The sequence below is a fragment of the Puma concolor genome, chromosome D1 (genome assembly GCF_028749965.1).
Source record: "Puma concolor isolate L17-30 chromosome D1, mPumCon1.1.hap2, whole genome shotgun sequence".
NCBI classification, from domain to species: Eukaryota; Metazoa; Chordata; class Mammalia; order Carnivora; family Felidae; genus Puma; species Puma concolor.
Window position 1 is genome coordinate 54,027,032 of NC_141676.1, and position 20,511 is coordinate 54,047,542.

At 41.2% G+C, this 20,511-nt stretch overlaps 2 protein-coding genes across 2 annotated transcripts; one reads left to right on the plus strand and one right to left on the minus strand.

The window, feature by feature from the left end:
- Positions 1-4,514: 4,514 nt before the first annotated feature.
- On the minus strand, positions 4,515-5,519 carry LOC112864895 (olfactory receptor 52B6). The gene has a single exon (XM_025927901.1). The coding sequence runs from the start codon at positions 5,493-5,495 to the stop codon at positions 4,515-4,517; it is 981 nt and encodes a 326-aa protein (XP_025783686.1). The 5' UTR covers positions 5,496-5,519.
- Positions 5,520-17,034: 11,515 nt separating this feature from the next.
- On the plus strand, positions 17,035-17,991 carry LOC112865010 (olfactory receptor 52H1-like). Its single transcript, XM_025928053.2, has one exon. The coding sequence runs from the start codon at positions 17,044-17,046 to the stop codon at positions 17,989-17,991; it is 948 nt and encodes a 315-aa protein (XP_025783838.1). The 5' UTR covers positions 17,035-17,043.
- The last annotated feature ends 2,520 nt before the right edge of the window (positions 17,992-20,511 follow it).

The window sequence follows — 20,511 nt, forward strand, 5'->3', positions numbered from 1 at the left end:
TCGACACAGTCCACTGCTGAAGTCTGTCAGAGAGGCAAAACTCTCTGTAGGAAGGTTGAAGGACACCTGGCTTCACCCACCTATATTTGCATATACAGATCAGGACCAGAAGCTAGGGAAAGTTCTGGGGATGGGGGAGGGGTAAAAGAGAAAAGAATGGAATGGGGCAGTGTCTTGAAGGGATGGGAGGAGCAGGAAAAGCCTGCTATAGGGAGGAAATCAAAGTACATCCAGTCGTTCTCAGTCTGTGGTTTTGTCAGGAATGTTGCAATGCCAATCAGAAAATTGAAAGAGGAAGGAATGTGTATCCCAAGCAAGGAAGAGCTGTGATAGGACCTTGAACAGCAAATACAAAGGGCTTGGATATTGCTAGCGGCCAGTAGATGGTGATATTGAGGCCTCAGCCTCAGTGATGTTTATTCTTCCTTCCTGATTTAACACAAAGAAAAACATCTTAAAAACTTAGATCAATCTGAGGGTTGATGGGGGGTGGGAGGGAGTGGAGGGTGGGTGATGGGTACTGAGGAGGGCACCTGTTGGGATGAGCACTGGGTGTTGTATGGACACCAATTTGACAATAAATTTCATATTAAAATAAAAAAAATAAAAAAGAAAATAAAGAAAAACATGCCCACATCCCATATGTTCAAAATAATTAACTAGGAGAGTCGAATTGAAGCATAACAGCATGGTTAATAGTTAAGTATTGATTAAGTTTGGTTTTACAGCTTAGCCTTCCCCCATATCACAGAGTCAATACATCCGTAGTTTTTAGGATCCAAATATTTTTTTTTCTTTTTTTCTTTCTTTTTTTTTTTTTTTTTTAATTTTTTTTTCAACGTTTATTTATTTTTGGGACAGAGAGAGACAGAGCATGAACGGGGGAGGGGCAGAGAGAGAGGGAGACACAGAATCGGAAACAGGCTCCAGGTTCTGAGCCATCAGCCCAGAGCCTGATGCGGGGCTTGAACTCACGGACCACGAGATCGTGACCTGGCTGAAGTCGGACGCTTAACCGACTGCGCCACCCAGGCGCCCCGCCAAATATATTTTTTTAAACGTTTATTTATTTTTGAGACAGAGAGAGACAGAGCATGAACAGGGGAGGGTCAGAGAGAGAGGGAGACACAGAATTGGAAACAGGCTCCAGGCTCTGAGCTGTCAGCACAGAGCCCGACGCGGGGCTTGAACTCAGGAACCGCGAGATCATGACCTGAGCCGAAGTCCGACGCTTAACCGACTGAGCCACCCAGGCGCCCCAGGATCCAAATATTTTTGTAAGCACCTAGGAAGTCCCGGAGTCCATCATTATGCATTTAAGACAGAAAGAAGCCTGGGAGAACTCCACTGGCTTGTGGAGAATAGCTGAAGTCCATTTTGTCCAAAAGGAGCGTAGAATGTTGGAGTGATGCCCCAGAATCAAGAGAGCGACCCTCTGCTTCAGAGAAGGAGCCCTTCCCCCACCGAAAAGACAACAATGAGTTTTCCATCATACCTCCCTCCTCAGGATTCTCACCACCACTCACTGCTTTGAGACCTTCACAAACAATGTCACTATGCATTTTATCTCTGTTTTGTCACATACAAGAAGCTCATGATTCGAAGTCATTGCTCAGACTCTCATCTCCATAAGGCCCTGGATATCCCTAGTTTTGATTCCACATACCACCCCTCTCCAAATTTTGAAATTCTTCACTGGACATTCTGGGACTTATAGTCAGCTGTCAGAAAAACTCAACTTCTTGGAATATTTTCTTTCCTTTCTTGGTCTTGCTCCTGATTCTTTGTTTCTGTCTCTGTCTCTGCTCCTCCATAATTCTCTTATCATGATTCTTTATATTTCAAGACCTAGGGGTGTCTAGGTAGCTTAGTTGGTTAGGTGTCCGACCTTGGCTAAGGTCATGATCTCACGATTCCTGAGTTCGAGCCCTGCATTGGGCTCTGTGCTGACAGCTCAGAGCCTGGAGCCTGCTTTGGATTCTGTCTGTCTGTCTGTCTGTCTGTCTGTCTCTCTCTCTCTGTCCTTCCCTCACTCACACTGTCTCTCTCTGTCTCTCAAAAAATGAATAAATGTTAAAAAATATAGAGTTTTTAATTCAAGACCTAAACTGAAGTTGGACGCTTAACCAACTGAGTCACCCAGGTGCTCTGTCAGCACAGAGCCCACTTTGGAACTTCTGTCCTTCTCTCTCTACCTTCCCCCCCACTCAAAAAATAAACATGAAAAAATTTATAATAGTGACAAATTTGGTAGCAACAAAATATCCATTAAAACACCATTTATTTTGTTTTGTCAGGCTAATCTCTTAAATAATCAAAACAACTCTGCAGTAGGTGTTGCTACTTTTTTTACAGAGAAGGAAAAGAAATTTAAAGAGGTTCCATATTGCCTAATGACAAACGGCTGGTATGTACCGAATATGGTGACTTTCTCTAACTCAAGTCTGAGTGGCTTTAAAGCCTTTGTGGAACTTGGGGAAGTTTTCACTACTAGTAAGCATATGGGTATGGCATTGGGGTTTAGGGATTCAGACTTCATTCAAGTTTTTCAAATACATTAGTTTGTATAATACTATGGCAATTGTACTTGCCATAATTACTAAACTTGTGCATATGTTGTTTTGTATCTGTGAAAGTCAGTCTGGAAAGCAATTTCCTTTGTGGTTGCTGGATCAAAGGAGAAATGCATGAGAATTTGGTTGAGGTATTTCCAAATTCCACAAAAATTCTGTTGTATTTTATATTCATGAGTAATGTATGAAAGAGCTTGTTTTCTTAATTGTTTGCCAACATGATGTTGATCCTTTTCATTATTGCCAATCTGATAGGTGAGGAATGGTAACTATGCTATAGCCTCAATTTCATTTCACTTATTAATAGTTAAGCATATTCCAACTGACTTTGTCATCTTTCGTCAGACTCTGGATCATTTTTTCCCCCTACACTTTATGGGCTCCTTGTGTATTAGGAAAAATTAACCATTCATCTGTAATATAATTTGAAAATACTTCTTCCCAGTTTGACTTTGGCTTTTGACTTTCCTTATGGTGATTTTTTTGGTTTTGGTTTTGTTTTTTTGCCATGAAAAAAAAAAGGGGGGGAAGGCATTTTTTATTGGAAGATCATAGTGATGTCTCTGTGGAAGAGACATATAAACAGAAAACTGAAGGAAAGGAGAGTAATGTAAAGATTAAGAAGAGAGTGGATCATCAGAGTGCTCAGTTGGTTAAGCCTTTGACTGCTGGTTTTGGCCTTAGGTCATGATCTCATGGTCATGGGATCAAGCCCCATGGGCTCTGCATTGAGCATGGAGCCTGCTGAAGATTCTCTCCCTCCCTCTCCCTATGCCCTTCCCCTACTTGTGCATACACAGGTGCTCTCTCTCTCTCTGTCTCTGTCTCTCTGTCTCTCTGTCTCTCTCTCTCTTTCAAAAAATAAAAAGGATATAGGAAGAGGATGTTTCAGGCAACAGATTAACAGGTACCAGGATCTGAGGAGGAGATGAATTTAGTGTATCTGCAAAACAGTGATTAAGTATATGTGTTTTGTAGTAGGTGTACTTGTTTATTTTTGTTTTTATTTTAGAGAGAGAGAGAGAGAGAGCGTGGGAGCATGAGCACAAGTGGGGGAGAGGATGGGAGGAGAGAGAATTCAAGCAGTCTCCATGTGGAGCCTTGTGCAGGACTCAATCCCACAATCCTGAGATCATGACCTGAGCCAAAATCAAGAGTTGTGTGTTTAACTGACTAAGCCACCCAGGTGCCCCTGGAGCAGGTGTAATTAAAGCAACATCTACAACAATTTCTAAAGGCATTTAATTTTGATATTTAAACATTATATTTGGTTGAATTCAGTTATTATAAAAATTAGATTTTTTAAAATCTTGTTTTCCCTTTCCTATTCCTCTATGTAGAAATAAAATTCATGTATGATTATGCAATCTGCTTGGGTCTCAGGACAACTTTTTATTAATTATGAGATAATGAGCTATTAATTGAGTTGAATGAGCTATTAATTAATAATAATTAAAGCAAGAATACAAATAAAGCTATCATTTGTCAAGCATTTATTATATACCAAGCACTTTTATACTATATATATATAATATATATTTATACATATTGTATGTATTATAAAATATATATTATAGAATATATAATACATATCTCTCATACACACATTAAGGAGAAAATGCAAGTGGATACTGAGAAAAGTCCTGTTTGGATGGGAAACTCCAAATAACTTATCACCCTTACCCTAATCAATTTTTCCTGAGATGGTGGAGGACCAGAAGATATTGAATAATAGGTAGATGAAGGTGGGGTGGCTGTTACTGTAGATTTCTAAGAAAAGATATCAAAGGTGGGTTTGAGTAGAGCATGTATGGGAATTAATTGGGAGATAGATGATAATTGCATGGAGATAACTGGAAGACATAGAGACGAGGTTAGGGTGAACATAGGATCAATTAATAGATACAGAAAGGGATTAAGTTAAGGTCAAGTTGAGAACACTTATTTAGATTCCTTGGCAAGATGTGAAAACATCTGTTTAGCCCCTTTCCAAATCTGCTTGGTCCTTGCTCCATAAATAATGGGATTGAGCATAGGCGGGATGACCACATAGAGGTTGGCCAGGAGGATATGGACATAGCGTGGGATGCGTCTCCCACCGAACCTGTAGGCAAAGAGAGAGAAAAGGGCAGGGATGTAGAAGAGTAGGATGACACAGACGTGGGAGCCACATGTGCTCAGGGCCTTGGACCGGGCATTTCGAGAAGGGAGGCGGAAGACAGCTCGTAGGATGTGAATGTAGGAAACAGCGATAAGGATGATGTCCAGGCCTGTGGAGAGTAGGGCAGCTGCCAACCCGTACCAGACATTGATGGAGATATCAGAACAAGACAGACGGGCGATGCCCATGTGCTCACAAAAAGTGTGTGCAATGATGTTGATCCGGCAATAGCGCAGGCGCTTGAGAAGAAAGATGGATGGAAACATGATGATGAGGCTGCGGGTCAGGGTGGCAGCGACGATCTTCCCAATGACGGTGCTCGTGAGGACTGTGGTGTATCGCAGAGGGGAGCAGATGGCCACAAAGCGGTCAAAGGCCATGGCCAGCAGGACTGCAGAGTCGGCCACAAAGAGGAAGTGGATGAAGAACATTTGGGTGAGGCAGCCATCAAAGGAAATGTGGCTGGAACCTAGCCAGAAGTTGGCCAGTGTTTTGGGCATCGTGGAAGTGGAGAGCAAGATATCTGCACTGGCCAGCATGGACAGGAATATGTACATGGGCTCGTGCAGGCTTGGCTGTGAGAGGATGATACAAATTAAAATGCCGTTGCCTGCCAGGGCGGCTACATACATGGCGCAGAAGGGGATGGAGAGCCAGATGTGCAGATGCTCCAGCCCAGGGATGCCAGTGAGGAGGCAGCCTGTTGTGCGAGTGTCAGAGTCGTTCACGGCAGTCGTGCTCCTGGCAGATGAAAGGGCCATGATTTTCTTCAGAGCCCTCGCCTGTGTCAGAGGGGAAACATAACTTCAGACTTTGTACACACTAGCAGAGTGAACAGTTGCAAACTCTTGCAAACAACCACAAGGTCTGTACACACAGGTCCTACAACCACTATGGGGTCGGCACAGGCATATTCTCTGTAGACAATTACACACGGGCTCTGCACGATGTGCACGGTTATAGACCTTGCCCACAGAAAGGCTCTGTGTTCTTATTCAGAGGTTTTCAACATAGTTCTAAGAGCTTTGTGGGGCTCGAAAACCTTGCCAGACTCAGTACAGTGTCACAGGTTCTGAAAAGAACAGGAATAGCTAGAACATCAAAACAATCTCTATAATCTCTCCAGGTAAGTGCACTGTAATGAACTCTGCAAAAGCTCAGGCTCTGCACAGAAGGGCCACAGTCCGACACCAAGCAACAGTTACCTCTTCTTAGCAGACTATGTGGAAGAGTAGGATTGGGGGCTGTGGGCACTGCAGACACTATATCTCTTTCCCCCATCACTGATGCTCTGACAAGTATGGAGGCGGTGAAGGCAGCTGGGGCATTTAGAAAGAACACTAGACGTTATGTGCAAAAAAACAAAAAAAAATCTTGGGTCAGAGATCTGCTCTGTCAATTACACTGTGTAATTTCGGACATTTCACTGTCGTTTCTAAGAAACAATTTTCTGATCTTTTTTTTTTTTTTAAACGTTTTTTATTTATTTTTGAGACAGAGACAGAGCATGAACGGGGGAGAGTCAGAGAGAGAGAGAGGGAGACACAGAATTGGAAACAGGTTCCAGGCTCCGAGCTGTCAGCACAGAGCCCGACGCGGGGCTTGAACTCACGAACCACGAGATCATGACCTGAGCCGAAGTCGGACGCTTAACCGACGGAGCCACCCAGGCGCCCCTTTTCTGATCTTTTAAATGAGCATGATTGTTGTCCTATTGGCATATCACATGAGATTTTGTCTTTGGAAGCCTTATTAAACTGTGTGGTGCCTCCTTAATCACCCATCTGGCTCTGAAGTGTGATGCAGTCACCAGGAACGAGAAGGAAGGTGTGGTGTGATGCTTCAGAAGGTGAGGTCCTCTGATCAGCATCACCAGCATCATCAGGGAACTTGCAGATTCTTGAACCCTACCACAAATCTCATGAGTCAGAACCTGGGCTTCGAGGCAGCAATCTACTTTTTAGCGAGGCCACTAGGTGACTCTGACTCATGCTAAAGTTTCCGAGCCACTGATACAAGACTTTTTCCCTTTCCTCCGTGTCTGGTCCAGATGCCCATCCCATCTTCCGGGATCAATAGCTTCTCAGTTCCGACTGGTTTTGCAGCATTCTTCCTGGAAATGCCTAGACTTCTGCTACATCTAACCAGTGTGATCCTCAGCTCACATGGTCAGGATGTGGAGAAAATGACAGGACCATACAGTCGGTACTACGAATTAAGCCACTTGACCCCTCAGCCCTCTCCAACATTCTCACAACGAACGTACAACTTTTACCACTGCCCAAATTCCTATTCTTCTATCAACTGACCTTTCCTCCTGTATAAGCCAGACCTCAACTTTGTCGGGAGCCAACTCCTCATATCATTATTCCACTCTTACAGACTTATCTCTGCACCCATTCTCCTCTCATTTCCTCCAGTTTTAGAGAAAGCGGTGTGACTGTTTTTCCTGTGCTTCAACGATTCCTTTGTTAGAGCTGGAACACATTTTACTTCACTTAGGTATAAAAAAGCCCCTTCAAGTTATTTTACTGATTTATTTAGAGATAATATAAATCAATTGTGACTTTCTATGCTGGCAGCAAACAACTGGAAAATTAAATTTTAAAAGTTCCATTACAATATAAACATAAAAGCATACAAAATGTATGTTAACAAACCACATACTTAAAAAAAATGTAACTGAAGTTTGCAAAGCCCCTACACTGAGAGCTGCAAACTACTGCTGAGATTTTTTTACAACATAAAAAGATGGAGATGTACACCATGTATACAAGTCAGAGGACCCACCAAGTGATTGTTAAGACATCAGCTTTCTCAAAATAAATCTATAGTTTGCTTTTTACATTTTAACTTATTTCAATAATAGGCAAGTAAAAATTGTATATATTCAAAGTGTGCTTTGTCAAATTATTGCCACAATCAAGTTAATTAACTTATTATCCATCACCTCCCATAGTTACTTTTTGTGTGTGTGGTCTTAAATTATTTTTAAGACCAGATGGATAAATACACACCCCTGTATACTTGTACATGTGCATATATACATATGTGCATATGCGTGTAAGTGTGTATGTATGTCTAAAAGAATAATTTCCCCATCTATCCCCTGAATCCCCTCTTTCCTATCTCCTGAGGGACTTTGTTCTGCCAATTTATCCCCTCTCTTCTATATCTTCAGTTTCTCCTAAATTCTTGGATCTTCCTTCTTAGATCTTTTGCATTTATAAACATTCAAATCTTTATAACCTTGAAAACAAACAAAAAATAACAACAGCTGTCATAAAAATATCTTATTCTACTAATCTGTCCCACTACTTACTGTTGCGTCTTTCTTCCTTTTTTCCAAAGTCAGTCCTTCCAGGGGTGCCTGGGTGGCTCAATTGGTTAAGCGTCTGACTTTGGCTCAGGTGTGAGTGTGAGTGGAAACCTTCCTATTCTCTCATTTTTGTTAGCATTCACTACATATCAACTCTATCCCAGACACCAGTGAATAAGACGCAGCAGTTCATGAGTTCGAGCCCCAAGTTGGGCTCTGTGCTGACAGCTCAGAACCTGGAGCCTGCTTCGGATTCTGTGTTTCCCTTTCTCTCTGTCCCTCCCATACTCATGCTCTGTCTCTCTCTGTCTCTCAAAAATAAGTATTCAAAGTCAGTCCTTCCATACACATCTCTTTGGACTTTGACGTCTCTACCCTCCCCTGGTGCCTTTCCAGTCTCCTGATCTTCCTTTCCAGTCCATATTAAGGGTGATTCTGTCCCAGCAGGATTTGCTATCAGGTATTTGCTATCAGGTGTCTCTAACCTCTCCTTACTACCCATTTCCCCTGGCTGATCTGGTCCACTGCCTTAGCTTCATTTAGCCCACCTATGCTAGTACTTCCCAAATCTATATCTGCCATCCATATTGTTTTCCAGGCTTCAGACCCACTTATCCACGTCCTCGCCCCAACTAGTCTGCAGTCCTTCCAGTCTCTAAGCCAGACTCCATGCATAAGTTATGTTTCCTACAGATAATTTTGAGCATGGTACTTACTTGATTACAGACTAATTTCCTTCTGCCTGAATGATTCCCACAAATAACTTGCTCACTTGCTCTTCTAATACTGGATCAAATGCATGCCTCTGAGTTTACATTTTGCTTCCTCGACCTCCTTCCTCACTTTTATTCACCCAGTTTATATTTCTCATTCAGGAAGACTTTCTTCATCCCTCAAGGCTGGGCTGTGTGCTTCCTCTGTGCACCTATGTTCCCCTGCAATTACCTCTCTCTCCACTTATCACATTGAAGTATTTTCAGCTCTAATATATTGTGAAGCTCCTTCAGGGTCGGGGCTGCATCTTATCCACTGGTGTCTGGGATAGAGTTGACATGTAGTGAGTGCTAACAAAAATGAGAGAATAGGTAGGTTTCTACCCACACAGCCGTCTAAGTTCACACTGTCAGGGACACACACTCATGCCATAAAAATCATGGGTTTGTAATCACAGATCCTCTGTTCTCACACCCTCTTCTTGTCCTGTGCCTTTTGCACTCATGCTTCCCACATCACTCACCACGTGCATCCTCCGCCACCTGCTCCCACCTCCGTGGGTCACATTGGCCCCCTATGCAAACTTTGCTTCTCCAGCTCTGGTTCTCCTCCTAGATAGTCAGCCTCCAAGGCAGCCTTTGTTGACAGCACCTCCCTATCGCTAATCCATGGGACTTGTGTTTTCACTCCAGTTGAGGCACCCTTGATGTTCCTGCACCCCCAAACTGGGTAGCATCCCCAAAAGCCCCACTTTAAGTTTTCTCTCCGGCAGCTCCTGTTTTCAGACCCTCCGCTGCTTGTATGCCCAGTTCTCTTGCCCTCTCATTCTTGCTTCTCTGTGCTTTGGGAAAATCACCGAAAAACTTGTTCCTTCTATTCCAATGAATTTGTACTCCCACTTGTTTTTGAATCCTTTACCTGACTGCTCCATTCAGGAATGTTATCCTTTTTTTAAAAATTTTTTTTAATGTTTATTTATTTTTGAGAGAGAGGGAGAAACAGAGAATGAGCAGGGGAGGGGCAGAGAGAGGGGGAGACACAGAATCTGTGCTGTGTGAGCTGTCAGCACAGAACCCGATGCGGGGCTTGAACTCATGAACCACGAGATCATGACCTGGGCTGAAATCTGATGCCCAAGCAACTGAGCCACCTAGGCGCCCCGGAATGTTATCCTTTATAAATGCTCCCCCTCCCCTTACAACTACAATAAAATAACATTTCCCCCATTGTTTCTCAATGTCTGAGGATAGAGCTGTGTGTCATTTATGATTCTTGCATCCTCCTTACAAGCCAAGGACGATTTGCTCATTAGTCTCGCATCCTCACCTGTAAAGTGACCCTTCAAACTGCTCTTCCCCCATCTCACTCCACAGGAGAACAAAGTGACCTAGCCCATTCTTCCTCTTCACCCATCACTTCTCCTTGAACGTTGCTACAAAGCTGTCTACTTATCTCGTACCCATTTCCCATCCATTCCTCCATATTAGTCACCTCTTCTCCATCCTGAAAATGTGTGACCCACACTTACCTCCCTGAGGCCTCCTTCTCAGAATCACAGTTTCTCAAGTCAACATTTCATACACAGCTCAACTTCCTTCATATATAGAGTTGAATCTGGGGCCTTGCTCCATATGGTGTTTATTTCCTCTTCTCCTTTGGGAATGGGGATTCTCCTCCCTTGGTGTCCCCTTTCCTCCCTTAGTTTCAAATCCCTTCCCTGCCATCTGGGCCAATATGCTTCTGTTCAACACAAGGATCTAAGGCAGGCAAGGATATGCTCTGGCATAGAGCCAGAGAGAAGAAATCTATTGATAGACACTGAGCATCTTAGGGAGCGGGCAGTGGTGGTCAGCACCAACTCAGAGGCTCTTAGCATGAGAGTTTCCTTTGAACTTGTTTTTGCATTTCCTGCTTCAATACTCATTCTCCTCCATGCCTTCAACCCCCCTCTCTCTTCTCTCTTCCTCTCATCATTTTGTCTTCCCTAAGGCATTTTCCTCTTGGGCTTCTTTCATTCATTATCTGCCTAGTGTCTGTCTTCAAATCTCTGTGTCTTTTTAACCTTCACTCTCTTTTCACTCCTTCACTGCCCCTAAAAATCTATTGCACTCATATGGCATCAGGAAGGAAAGGATATATAGGAATCATTGTCCCTAGTCTTGCTCATTCAACAATTTGACAAGATTGATCCCTTTTTTGGTAAGCATTTCAGGTAAATAGGTAAGGGAATCATGTCCTCTTACCATGAGCGGGTACTAGTAATTACCATAAAGTAGTGGTACAAAGTGCTACGGAATCCAGAGGCCAGAAGAATAATTCTGCCTGGTAAAGTTAGGAGAGGCTTCACAAAGTGTCAGATTGCAGCTGGGACTGAAATGGATGTGGTGTGCACACATGTGTGTGTCCATGTGTGTTTATGACTTTTTAAAGTGCCAACCGAGACAATGAATGTGAAAGAACTTTAGAAGTTTCCATTGATTGAATTGCCTATTCTTGTGCTAGCACCACATGTTCTTGATCACTGTGGCTTTATAACAAGTTTTAAAGTCAGGAAGTATGAGGGGCGCCTGGGTGACTCAGTCAGTTAAGCATCAGACTTCGGCTCAGGTCATGATCTCACCGTTTGAGAGTTGGAGCCCAGCATGGGGCTCTGTGCTGACAGCTCAGAGCCTGGAGCCTGCTTCACATTCTGTGTCTCCCTCTCTCTCTGCTCCTCCCTTGCTCATGCTCTGTCTCTCTCGGTCTCAAAAATAAATAAAACATTAAAAAAATTTAAAGTCAGGAAGTACAAGTCCTATTTTACTCTTTTAGAGTTGATTTGACTCTTCTGCATCCCTTGTGACTCCATATGGATTTTATTTTTTTTTTAATTTTTTTTTTTAACGTTTATTTACTTTTGAGACAGAGAGAGACAGAGCATGAACGGGGAAGGGTCAGAGAGAGAGAGGGAGACACAGAATCTGAAACAGGCTCCAGGCTCTGAGCTGTCAGCACAGAGCCCGAGGCGGGGCTCGAACTCACGAACGGTGAGATCATGACCTGAGCCGAAGTCGGACGCTTAACCGACTGAGCCACCCAGGCGCCCCTCCATATGGATTTTAGAATCAGTTTGTTAATTTTCTTTGTTTGTTTGTTTGTTTGTTTGTTTATTTATTTTGAGAGAGAGAGAATGTGCAAGCTGGGGAGGGGCAGAAAGAGAGGGAGAGAGAATCCCAAGCAGGCTATGCACCGCCAGCAAGGAGCCTGATGCGGGGCTTAAATGCACAATCCGTGAGATCGTGACCTGAGCTGAAGTCCGACGCCCAATTGATGAACCACCCAGGTGCTCCTAGTTTGCTAATTTCTGTGAAGAATTCTGCTGTGATTCTGGTAGGGACTGAGTTGAATCTGCAGATCAGTTTAGGAAGTATTGTCATCTTCACAATGTTGAGTTTTCCATCCCTGAACATGGGAAATTTTCCCATTTATTTAGATCTCCTTTAATTTTTTTCAACAATATTTTCTATCTCTCAGAGTATAAAATTTATACTTCTTAAACTTCTTCCTAAGTATTTTATTCTTTATGATGTTCTTATAAATTGAATCATTCTTCTAATTTGTTATTAGATTGTTCATTACAAATGAATAGAAATATAAACAATTTTGTATATTGATCTTAAATATTGTATATTGACCTGCAACCTTGATAAACTCATTTGCTAGTTCTAATAATTATTTTTAGTGGATTCCTTAGGAATTTCGATATCAAGGTCAGGTCCTCTATAAATTGAGATAATTTTACTTATTCTCTTCCAATCTAGATGCCTTTTATTTTTTATTTTTGCCTAATTTCCTTGGCTAAGACCTCCAGTACACTGTTGAATAAAAGTGGCAAAAGCCTGTATATACATATATGTATATGTACATACATGTATGTACATATGTGTACACGTATGTGTATGTACATATATGTATATGTATCCTGTATATACATACATATATATTCTTTATTATATACAAGAGCCAATAATAATAGTTAAACATCTTTTGAGCATTTACTACATGTTTTGTAACTTCAGGAAGTAACTCATGTTTATCAGAAAGAGTTGTAACTCAAGGGGCACCTGGGTGGCTCAGTCAGTTGAGCATCAGACTCTTGGTTTTGGCTTAGGTCATGATCTCAGTGTTCATGAGTTTGAGTCCCGCATCAGGCTTGTGCCAACTGTGTGGAGCCTGCTTGGGATTCTCTCTCTCCCTCTCTCTCTGCCCCTCCCCTGCTCTTTCTCTCTCTCTCTCAAAATAAATAAATAAACATTTTTAAAAATTAAAAAAAAAAGTAAGAGCTGTAACTTAACACTACTTATCGTGATATAGCATTCTAGAATGGTATATATCTGCTCCATTTTCAACAAGTCATTTTATAATTACATTTGTTTGTTCCAAAGAATTATAATATTGATGGCTTAATAAAGAGGACAGATAGTTTTGATGTCTGTGAGTCACTGTTTCTTAGGGATATTTTGTTTACCTGTTTTTCCACTCAGAGTGTATTTATTTTATATTCCCAAATTTTCTGTGTCAAGAACTGTGAGGAGTATGAAATTTTCTTCTACTTGCAAACTAACAAGTTATTCATTTCATGGTGGCTGGTGGAAGACACAGGAATCCTAGGTCAGAGACAAAGGAGAATTTAGTACAAACAGCCATAGTAGATTTCTCTAGATTTAATTGATGTCCTTTTTCTGACCCAGAGTCCTGTCCAGGAAACCTCATTATATTGAGTTGTCCTGTCTCCCTTAGGCTCTTCTTAAGGCTCTTCTTGGATACAGCAGTATAGTTTTAAAATGTTTCAAAGTGCTACTATTTTACTTTGATTTTTTAAATGGAGTTTTTATGTATACCATGTGTTTTTAATTTAAAATGTTAAATTTCTTTTTCTATATTGTTGGAATGAACCAGGTTGGTGTCCCTGTGTGCTCAATTTGATTTTTTGCTACAGAATTTCCACTCTGACTGGTTGAGATGAGAGAAAGTCAATTTCATGTAAGTTGCTGAGCGATCTGCAAGAACTCGGGGGACACAGCAGAGACAAAAGAGTATATCTTTAGAGAAGCAGGAAGTTACTTTACCCATTTTTTTGTGCCACAGTTGATTCACCCAGCTTTACAACCTTTAATAGCTGGTCTATTTTCCCTGAAGGTATTCTGAACTTGTTATTTTTATCTGATTCAGTGAAATGGAGAGCTTAGTTAGCACCACAAAATTACAAGGTAACTTCAGCTCTTTGTGTAGTATGCAAAGCTTGCTCTTCCCTATATGTTTATTATACTGTTACACAAGACAATTCAAATGTGAAAGGTGTAAGACACTAAGACTAGAAGTTCTTTTTTGCCATGCATTTAATAGAATCAATAAAATGAAAGAAAACAAGGGAAGTGAGAGAAAGCTGTTTCAAGAAGAACTTTAAGGTTTCTGCCATAAGCCTCTGAACATTAATGATACATCTCCAGCCCTATGGTAAACATTGAATAGCCTGCAATGACCTGAGGAAGTGGTTTATGCAAAAGTTTAACTCTTCTTGCTCAGAAGTCAGAATTTCTTCAGTCTAAGAAGTACCTCGATGCAGTTACAACTAGAAACCGGAAAGCCCTATCCAATGGGCTAAAAGGTGATGTTTATATCTACAACCATATGATCAGAATTTACCCACATCCCTAACCAGTCTACTGTCTTTTCTCCAAACATTCACATAAACATTTGGGATCCAGAATTTAAAGGGTTATTATCACACCATTCTCCCCAGTCAGAACCAGGAGCCTAGCTATTTTAATTTGTTTTTTCTTTCAAAAATTATTTTTTGAGTATCTGTGGATGACTAGTCTACACAGGAATTCTAGCACTTCCTGGTTTCTCCTCTCTATCTAAAACTCTGAATCAAAGCATGTTTATATATGATGTCATTTCTAGATCAGGAAAATATTAATGTAAACATTTACGCACTAATCCTAATAGTACTCACTGTTAACTGGAGTCCCTGGAGTCCCCCTATATTTCAGAGCCCTTACTTTGAAGTCTTTCCATCCCCCGAGAAAAACAATGAGAAATAAAAAGTTATGCTGTGCAGGTGTGTCTATCTTTCCTGGGTGGAATTTAATTTCTTTGTTCCCATGCTTCAACTCTCATCTAGGTATGCTTCTTTCTTTTTACATGTCCTCCCCAATGGTGTTACCTCCTGCACCTTTCTGTTCTCATCTTGAACTTATCTTCTTCAAGCCCTTTATTGGTTTTCTAACATCAGAATAAGGTGTCTGTGAGTATTATCTGAATGTGGTAATTGTGGTAGGGGTCTTGGGGAGACAGATGGGGAAGATCCAGAAAAAGGTTATGGTAGCTAGATTAATGAATGGCCCTGCAAAGATATGCATACCCTAACCCCTAGAACCTGCTCGTAAGTTATTTATATGTCAAAGGAGATTTATGGTTGCTAATCACTTGACTTTAAAATAGGGATATTATACTGGATTATCTGAGTGAGTCTGATGTAATTGCAGTGGTCTTATAAGTAGAAGAGGGAGACAGAAAAGTTTGTAGAGAGAGACAGAGATGTGACTACAGAGGTTAGAATGAGATTTGAAAAAACACTCAATCCACTTTTATTGTCTTTGAAGATGGTGGAAGCAAAAATAAGCCAAGGATATTTGTGTGTGTGTGTGTGTGTGTGTGTGTGTGTACACAGATATATATATTCAATACTTTCTGGCCCAAAGAGGACACAGTGAAAAAATAAGTAAACAATGGAATAACAGTTTTATTCCTTAGATTGTATGAATGGTTATTCTATGTGAAATCTTGCCTTCTTTTACTCTGGAAAAGAAACATGAGGACAGAAAATTTGTCCTCGAGAGGGATTCCCAATCATTAACAGAGGATGCTCATATATCTAGGAAAGAGAATCCAGGAAAATCATGTAAAATTCAATACAGCCATCTGATTTTTTTTTTTGGTAAAATGATTAAGAGCTGTGATTTTGTAAGCAGGTTTACATGCATGCATGCATGGTTTAGGATTACTGGAGAAGGTTTCCTGGAGACATTAGTGCTTGTAAGGATCAGGAGCAAGGAATAGAATTTACACATGTTGAGAGAAGACAATATTGCACTGATAGAAAAGGCAGCAATCCAAGCAATGAGATGTAGGAATGATGGAGAAATCTATGGAAGCCTATATGGATGCCTTGTAGGGAAGAATGAGAGACACATTCACATAGGTAGAACTAAAATATGAAAGGAAACTATTGCCTCCCAAGCAGGAGATAAAATATATTCTGTAGGTGTAATGGCAGTTACAAATTTTTAAATAAGGTTGTGAGTGTCTTAAGAATTTCATATTTTAAGAGAGAAATCTGGCAGCATGAGATAAAGAAAAAGGCTTGCAAGATACTGAAAGAATGGGATGGATGTCTTATTGCATGGCTCCAATAAGCGATTAATGATTAATGATTTGAAGCGATTAGGTGAGGAAGTGGAGAAGAAGTGGAGTAGGCAGATCAAACAGGGATTTTAAAGAGGATCAGAAGAGCTGGCAGATGAGACACAGGGACTGAAAGAGGAAGAAGAGCCCCAGTCAACCCTCAGATCACCATGCTCCAGTGGTGGGAGAATGATGTGATGAAAGAATAAGGTAGCTGGTCAGGAAGTTGGCAGGTGAAAAAATAATGAGTTGTGGAGAATTGTTGAATTGACAGAAGAATATTTAGGTGAAAATTTTCCTCCAGATATTGAAGAAGTGGGGCAAACAGGCAGTAGTAGGCTGGTTTGCCAGAGTCCTAATGATGCACTGGCAATAAGGAATGCAGATTTGCTAATTCGCACCTGACCCCTGTTATTTCTTTGAATGGATACCTCAGTAAGATGTTACTGAGACTTATGCCAGGTAGGATATTCAATACTTACAGCTTTGAGAAATTTCAGACTGAACTTGGAACTTTAGTTGACAACAAGGGGCCAGTAATGATCCCAGGTCATGGATCTGTTGGGACATAGTCCCAATATAGTAACAATACCATTATGGTAATGTCTATAGATAGGGAATTATTGGTTTAGTTGATGTCTCTTGGCAGCCTTTGGTAAATGCTACAGAGATTGTGACAAGAAGTAGGTTGTGTTTGCCTTAGTGTTTGTTATGTGTTGGGAATGAAAGGATCTTGGTTCTGGAAAAGACTTAAAGGGAATTTATGGCCACTCAGTTCTAGGGGAAAAAAAATTACATTTTGTCTTCAAGGAATTACAGTTACCACGATGGCCACATTGAATCTGACAAGTTTCAATCCAGGCTCTTTCATTTTGGTGGGGATCCCAGGGCTGGAGCAATTCCACATCTGGGTTGGGATTCCTTTTTTCACTATCTATCTGCTGGCCCTTGCTGGTAATGGCACCCTTCTTTACCTCATCACTGTGGACCACAGCCTCCACGAACCCATGTTCTTCTTTCTCTCCATGTTGGCCTCTGCAGACCTCGTATTATGCACCACGTGTGTCCCCAAAACACTTGGCATCTTCTGGTTGAAAGCTCAGAAAATCACTTTTCCTGGTTGCCTTACCCAGTTGTTCTTTCTTCACTTCAGCTTTTTTCTGGACTCCGCCATCTTGTTGGGCATGGCATTTGACCGTTACATGGCCATTTGCTGCCCTTTGAGATACACAAGTGTTTTGACACCAAGGACAATTGTCAAGATTATGGTGGGCATTGTGGGTCGGAGCTTTGGTGTCATTTTGCCTGTTGTTTTCCTGGTGAAGCGTTTGCCCTTCTGCAAGTCACGTATCATCCCTCACACATACTGTGAACATATAGGGGTTGCCCGACTCGCCTGTGCTGACATCTCCATCAACATCTGGTATGGTTTTGCTGTGCCTGTGATGACTATTATCTCAGACCTGGTCCTCATTGGTATTTCCTATGCTCTCATCCTTCATGCTGTTTTCCATCTTCCATCCAGAGATGCCCGCCAGAAAGCCCTCAGCACCTGTGGTTCCCATGTGTGTGTCATTCTCATATTCTACACACCAGCCATATTCTCTGTCCTCACTCATCGCTTCGGACACAATATCTCTCGCACCTTTCACATCATATTTGCCAACCTCTATGTGGCAATCCCTCCTGCACTCAATCCCATCATTTATGGTGTAAAAACCAAGCAGATCAGGGACAAGGTCATCCTCCTACTCTTTCCTAAAGGGATGAAGTGACCCCTGGCTGAGAACATGGAGAGGAAAAATTATGAAAAGTCAAGTAATCGTATTGATTTAATAGAATTTCTTGTGTAAATCAGTAGCAGGAAGCCCTCCGATACGGATTCAATTCCCATGAATTTCAAGACCTTAATTCTGTTGGAGAAAATCATTGGTAGAATTACAGTAAGAAAGGTGAGGATTTTTCAAGTCCCTAGAAAATGGCAGACATCAGATGGAAGTATCCTAATTTTCTACGATCAAAAACATAAATGCAAGATAGGTTTACACTTCCTTTGGTCCTTTTATCCTGTTTCAATGTCCTCTTTAAATACATTTTGAAAAGGAAAGAAAAGAAAAGAAAAAATAGTACTTTATTCATAGGTTGTTTACCACTCAGTAAGCTCATAAATTCAATAACCATCTGCATGCTGAAAATTCCCACACCTAAAGCTCTACTCCCAACTCTTTCTCTATCCCACATAGCCAACTCTGTATTTGGTAGCTCCTCCTCGTTATCCAACTGAAACTTCACAATAGACATGAACCAAAATTCACTTATCATTGATTATGACTTCTGAATAGCCTTTAAATTCACTCACATGTTTCACATTAAAATATGATTACCTCTTTCTCTGTGTGTGTCCTGAATCTTTTCAACAGCCCCATTTGGAATTTGCTAACTACAAATTATTCTCTTTCTCATCCATTTTTTACTCAGAAACTAGAATGTTCTTACTAAACCCCAATTAGATTATGTCAATCTTCTACTTAAAAATGATTCACGGGACACCTGGGTAACTCATTGGGTTAAGCAACCAACTCTTGGTTTTGGCTCAGGTCATGATCTCACAGATCAAGGCCCATGTCAGCACAGAGCCTGCTTGGGATTCTCTCTCTCTCCTTCTCTCTCTCTCTCTTTCTCCCCTCACGCCCCCCTCCACCCATGCTCTAGTGTACATGCGCATGCTTTCTCTCTCTCTCTCAAAAAAAAATCATTCAGATTGCCCATTTTTCTTGGAAGAAAACTCAGATGCCCTAATATATCTTCAAAGCCTTTTACAGCATTGTTGGTGCTAACCAGTTTTTGCTAACCAGAGTTCGCTGACCACCTCTCCCCTTTCCTCTCCCCTTTCCTCCTTACATCCGCCTCATGCTATAATCACCCTGTGTGTCTTATGCTTTTTCAAACTCTATTCTCCTTCCTTCTGGACTTTCACACATACTATTTCCTCTGGAATCTGAAGCTGAGCTTGAACTTGGGTAGGAAAGGGAGTGAAAGGAAATAATTTTTCTTTTTTTTTTTTTTTTTTTTTAACGTTTATTTATTTTTGGGACAGAGAGAGACAGAGCATGAACGGGGGAGGGACAGAGAGAGAGGGAGACACAGAATCCGAAACAGGCTCCAGGCTCTGAGCCATCAGCCCAGAGCCCGACGCGGGGCTCGAACTCATGGACCGCGAGATCGTGACCTGGCTGAAGTCGGACGCTTAACCGACTGCGCCACCCAGGCGCCCCGGAAATAATTTTTCAATCCCTTCTTATTGTTCTATTTCACACCCACCAGGATGACTGTAATTTCTTAAAAATGAGAAATAACATATGTTGGTGAGGATGCGGAGAAATTGGAACCCTAATGCATTGCTAGTGAGAATGTAAAATGGTACAGCCTCTGTAGAATAGAGATTGGCAGTTCCTCAAAAAGATAAATGTAGAATTATCAAATGACCCATTCCTACTCTTCGGTATAAACCAAAAAGAATTGAAAACAGATGTTCAACCCAAAACTTGTAAATAAATGTTATAGTGGCATTATTTACATTAGCCCCCAAAATGGAAACAACTCATATCAAATGCATATCAACTGATGAATGGATAAAACAAATACATTCAATCTGAACAATGGGGCCTTTGTCAGTCATAAAAAGGAATGAAGTTGTGATACATAATATAACACAGATGAACCTTGAAAACACTATGCAAAGTGAAAGTAGTTGGACACAGAAGACTACTTCTGTATCATATGATTCCATTTATGTCAAAAGTCCAGAATAGCCAAATCCATAGAGACAGAAAGTCAGTTAGTAGTGGCGAGGTGACTGAGGGAAGGTGAAATAAAGAGTAACTTCTTAGTGAGAACGTGGTTTCTGTTCAGGGTGATAAAAATGTTCTGGAATTAGATGGTGGTGATGCTTGCACAACATTGTAAATGCACTAAAAGTCACTAAATGACACACTGTAAATGGTTGAGATGGAGAATTTTATGTGATGTGAATCTTACATTAATAAAAAAGTTAAATAATATGCTCAGCATCATATAAATAATAAATGATGAGTATAAAGCTAATAAATCTGTCTGATTTCTTAATTTTTTAAATGTTTATTTATTTTTGAGAGACAAAGAGAGAGAAAGACAGAGACAGAGCTCAAGAGGGGAAGGGTCAGAGAGTGAGGGAGACACAGAATCTGAAGCAGGCTCCAGGCTCCAAGATGTCAGCACAGAGCCTGATGCGGCGTTGAACTCAGGAACCGCAAGAT

Bases quoted from the DNA above. Each gene is read 5' to 3' on its own strand.
- LOC112864895 (XM_025927901.1), bottom strand. From the start codon at position 5,495: ATGGCCCTTTCATCTGCCAGGAGCACGACTGCCGTGAACGACTCTGAC.
- LOC112865010 (XM_025928053.2), top strand. From the start codon at position 17,044: ATGGCCACATTGAATCTGACAAGTTTCAATCCAGGCTCTTTCATTTTG.